At 33.3% G+C, this 4,135-nt stretch overlaps 1 protein-coding gene across 1 annotated transcript; it reads right to left on the bottom strand.

The window, feature by feature from the left end:
- Positions 1 to 1,388: 1,388 nt before the first annotated feature.
- LOC127541330 (olfactory receptor 140-like) lies at positions 1,389 to 2,333 on the bottom strand. Its single transcript, XM_051966614.1, has one exon. It carries the CDS (start codon positions 2,325 to 2,327, stop codon positions 1,389 to 1,391), a length of 939 nt encoding a protein of 312 aa, XP_051822574.1. The 5' UTR covers positions 2,328 to 2,333.
- Positions 2,334 to 4,135: the final 1,802 nt, after the last annotated feature.

Here is a 4,135-nt window from a genome sequence, read left to right as displayed (position 1 = left end):
CAAGTATATGTGCCATTGCTTTAGATCCTCATATAAAACTATGTTCCCATGAACTAATCACTATGTTTATGTTACCCTGAAAGGTAACATAAACATAGTGACTAGTTCAAGCCTTAATTTTGCAATTTAGAAAAGTGAGAGCTAAAGAGAAGAAAGTGATTTGTCTAAATTTACAGAGGTAATAAGGCACAGATTCAAGATTTTAATCTCATATCCTCAGTTTCTAATCTTGTTCTTTGGGAAATTCAACATTCCACCTCTAAATTATACCAGAATAGATTTGGATTAGCTGTGGAAATAGACCTATCCTAGATGATTCACAATGCATTTCAGAAAGGTTTGCTGCTGTCTTGAAAAGAATTGATGAATGATAAGGCCACACTTTTTACTTGGTGACTTGTAAAAACACTATCATTTAAATTTACTGGAAGTTAAATGAGACTGTTTAAAGAAAATAGGATGCATTTGCTTTGATTGAATTTTTTGATTTGCTTTCTGGGGAAAAAAGATTTATGGGAGATTTATGTATCGTCCCCTTTACATGTTAAAGGCTCTTATTTTAAGTTCTACCCCTGAATACCACCCAAGGACTTCTACCCTTTTTTCTACTAGTCTGCCAGCACAAAATAATAATTAACATTCAAAAGCTAGTGGCTAGTTATAAAGTTCTCCTTTCTAAATAACCCTACATAACATAATTTCAAAGTGTTCATAGGATCATTTAATTCAACCTAGAAAGGTAAAATCTTTGCCCAAGGTCACAAGGATATCAAATAGCAGGCATGAGATTGGAACACAAGTTCTATAACAAGAAAAGTAATGGTCTTTCTACTTATACATTTTGCTCCTCAAATAGCATTAATACTATCCTCATGTTTATCCAGGATGAAGCCAGTACAATTTTTACTTCTCCCTCTTCTGAAACCATTCCATTTAATCACCATCAAGCATTTTGAAAGTATTTATTATATGTCAACTATATACAAGGAAAAAAATGAAAAAAGAAAGCTCTAGAATTAAACAGTGACTTTTGAAAGTCATTGTGCTAATGTATGTCCCTTCCTAACGTCTTCCTTTTGAGTTGGTAACATCATTCTAGGTCACAATTTATTTTATCTGTGAAATAAGAGAATTGGCCAAAATGATTCCTTAAATAACTCTCAGCTTTATTCATCTTTTTAATACCTCTAGTAACAATTGGATAATTGACAATACAGAACTATAATTTTAGAATGCCATGATTTGTCTCCTACTTCACAACCCTACATATCCATATAGCCAAAAACTTTATTTTGTGCTATAAACCTCCAATTCCTTTTTTTTTTAAATCAGATAATCCCTCCATGATTAACTTACCATATGTTATAATATTTGGGCAAATGCAAATATCATTGGGAAGTAGAAGTGACTCTTTTTTTAAGCAAATTTCTCATGGCATTTTTCACTTCTGTGTTCCTCACTGTGTAAATTATAGGATTTAACATGGGGGTAAAAATAGCATAAAAAACAGTGACTAGTTTGTCAATCTCATAAGTACGTACAGATCGTGTGTAGGTGAAGATACAGGGTGCAAAGAACAGGACTACCACAAGAAAATGGGAGCCACAGGTAGAGAGGGCTTTGCGTCGCCCTTCCAAGCTGTGTGTCTTTAAGGAGCACAAGATGACAGTATATGAGACAAGAAGCATGGAAAAAATCAATATGCACATGACTCCATTGTTAGCAGAAACAATTATCCCCAGCATACTGGTATCAGTGCAGGCAAGTTGTAGCAATGGGAATAGGTCACACATGAAGTGGTCAATGACATTGGGGCCACAGAAGGGTAGATGGATGATGAAGAGGATCTGGGCAGTGCCATGTACCAAGCCCCCAACCCAGACCACTATTATCAATAAGCAGCACACGCGAGGCCGCATAATAGTCATGTAGTGTAAGGGCTTACAAATGGCAACATAGCGATCATAGGCCATGACGATGAGAAGGATAATCTCAGAACCCCCAAGAAAATGTTCAACAAATAGTTGAGTGAGACAGCTATTGAAGGAGATAGTTCTTCTGTGATACAACAAGTCAATAATCATCTTAGGGGTGGGAACTGAGGTATAGCAGGCATCAATAAAAGATAAAAAAGTGAGAAAGAAGTACATGGGAGCTGAAAGTGTAGGGCTTAGAGCAATGGTGACTGCAATGAACAGGTTGGCCAATGCAGTGAAGAGAAAGATGACTAAAAATACAACAAAGAGTATTTTCTGCAGTTGTGGATTTTGTGTAAGTCCCAGGAGAATAAATTCAGTCACATTGTTTGGAGAGTCAGAGTATTCCATTCAGGAAGGAAGAATTCACGGAAAACCAGCTTCCCTAAAAAGAGTAAAATACACACCCAATTAATTGTTTCTGTACCACAGGCAGATTCTCCAAGGGACAAAGATCATAGGATCATGATTTGAGAGCTCATAGGGATCTTAGAAGTGAAAAGGTCTAACTTCATTTTATAAGATGAGGAAATTAATTAAGTGCTAAATCATTTAAGTAAGGTAATACAAAATAGAGTTGAAACTGGAGTTCAAAATCTCTAGTTGTCAAATCATCATTTTTTAAATTCATGTGTTTTTGTAATAAAAGGAAAATAAACATTTATGTGTTTACGTCAATGAAATCATGGACAAAAACAAAACAAAAACTGAGAAAAAGAATCAGGAAGACTCTTCATTTCCTTTTCCTTTTCTTTTCTTTCTCTTTTTTTGGGGGGATTGTTGTTGTTGACGCAATATGGGTTAAGTGACTTGCCTAAGGTCACACAGCTAGTAAGTGTAAGTGTCTGAGGCTGGATATGAACTCAGATCCTCCTGATTTTAGAACTGGGTCATCTAGTTGCCTCCTGTATTACATTTTTAAAAGAATTATGGTCAATGAAAAATATATCTAATTATTAAATGTATCCATCAAAAGACAAAATGTTTACATTCCTAGAGAACAATTAAGTAATCATTCATTTTTCAATGCACTGTATTGTTCTCTAAATCCTAAAGTTGGGAGAGCTTTTTTTTCCCCCTTCCTTTTTATTCACCATTCTTCTCCCATACCTCTTCTATAACCCTCCTGCCTTCATTCTATGGCACTCCTTCACAATTACAACACAATTAATTGCAATGGATAATTCATTGACCTAAAATTAGAGGAATAAAATGCAGGACTTGTGTCTTCAATTAGCTAGGATTAAAATCTTGGGAAATAAAATTAATCTCTCTGAGGCTCAGTTTCCTCATTTGTTAAAGAAATTTGCTTTATTGAATCTCTTAGGTATATTATGAGTTTTGTAATAAATCCATACAATAAAGGATTAAAAATGCTACCAATCTATTCCTACTCTTAGCTTAACCTTGATGAGAATTCTGCAACATAATCCCTGATATAAAAGTAGGAAAGTAGTCCACCAGCTAATGACTAGGTATAGTGGATAGAACTATAGTCTAATAGACAATGCAAATAGTGCCTCAGTCACTTATCAGTTTCATAAGAAAGTTATGTAATATATCTTAACATAAGTTTCAGCTATACATTTAGAATAAACTTCCAGTGGTTTGATACACTTAATGAGATTATGTGCTCTACACATCTTAAAATATTTTGTAATTGGTCTATTTGTTAAAAAAAAATGCAAAGAAAAAAGGAAAAAAAAAATCTTGCTTCCAGGTCATTAGAATCCCAAGCATTTCTTTGAGTTGTATAGAACCCCAGGGATATGAAAGTGTTAATATAATTATGAAAAAGAATACATAGAAATCTGCCAATTTTCAGGTTGTTTCAGAAGTAAAATAAGCAGCTCATTATTATGTTTTTCTTTATTTGAATATGTACAAAATAGAAATGAATATTGTCACTATCTACTATTTTTAGCCACAATTTAATAATTTTAACCACAAAATCATGAGAAATATATATATGAGAAACTATTTTACACAAGATCAAAACACTAAAAACATAAAAATTCTTCTTTCACAAAAATTTTCTATTTAAAATAATTTTAAATATGATAACATAAGCAAGAAATATATTAGGTAAATACTGAATTGTTATTCCCTTTCTGTAGCTATTTACTGATTTGTTTTTCCAAACTGGTTTATGTCCAAAT

This window comes from Antechinus flavipes, chromosome 6 (genome assembly GCF_016432865.1).
Source record: "Antechinus flavipes isolate AdamAnt ecotype Samford, QLD, Australia chromosome 6, AdamAnt_v2, whole genome shotgun sequence".
NCBI lineage: Eukaryota > Metazoa > Chordata > Mammalia > Dasyuromorphia > Dasyuridae > Antechinus > Antechinus flavipes.
This window is presented reverse-complemented; position numbering and strand designations above follow the sequence as displayed.

What these genes read in the sequence shown, in the direction of transcription:
- LOC127541330 (XM_051966614.1), bottom strand. Translation starts at nt 2,327, where the DNA reads ATGGAATACTCTGACTCTCCAAACAATGTGACTGAATTTATTCTCCTG.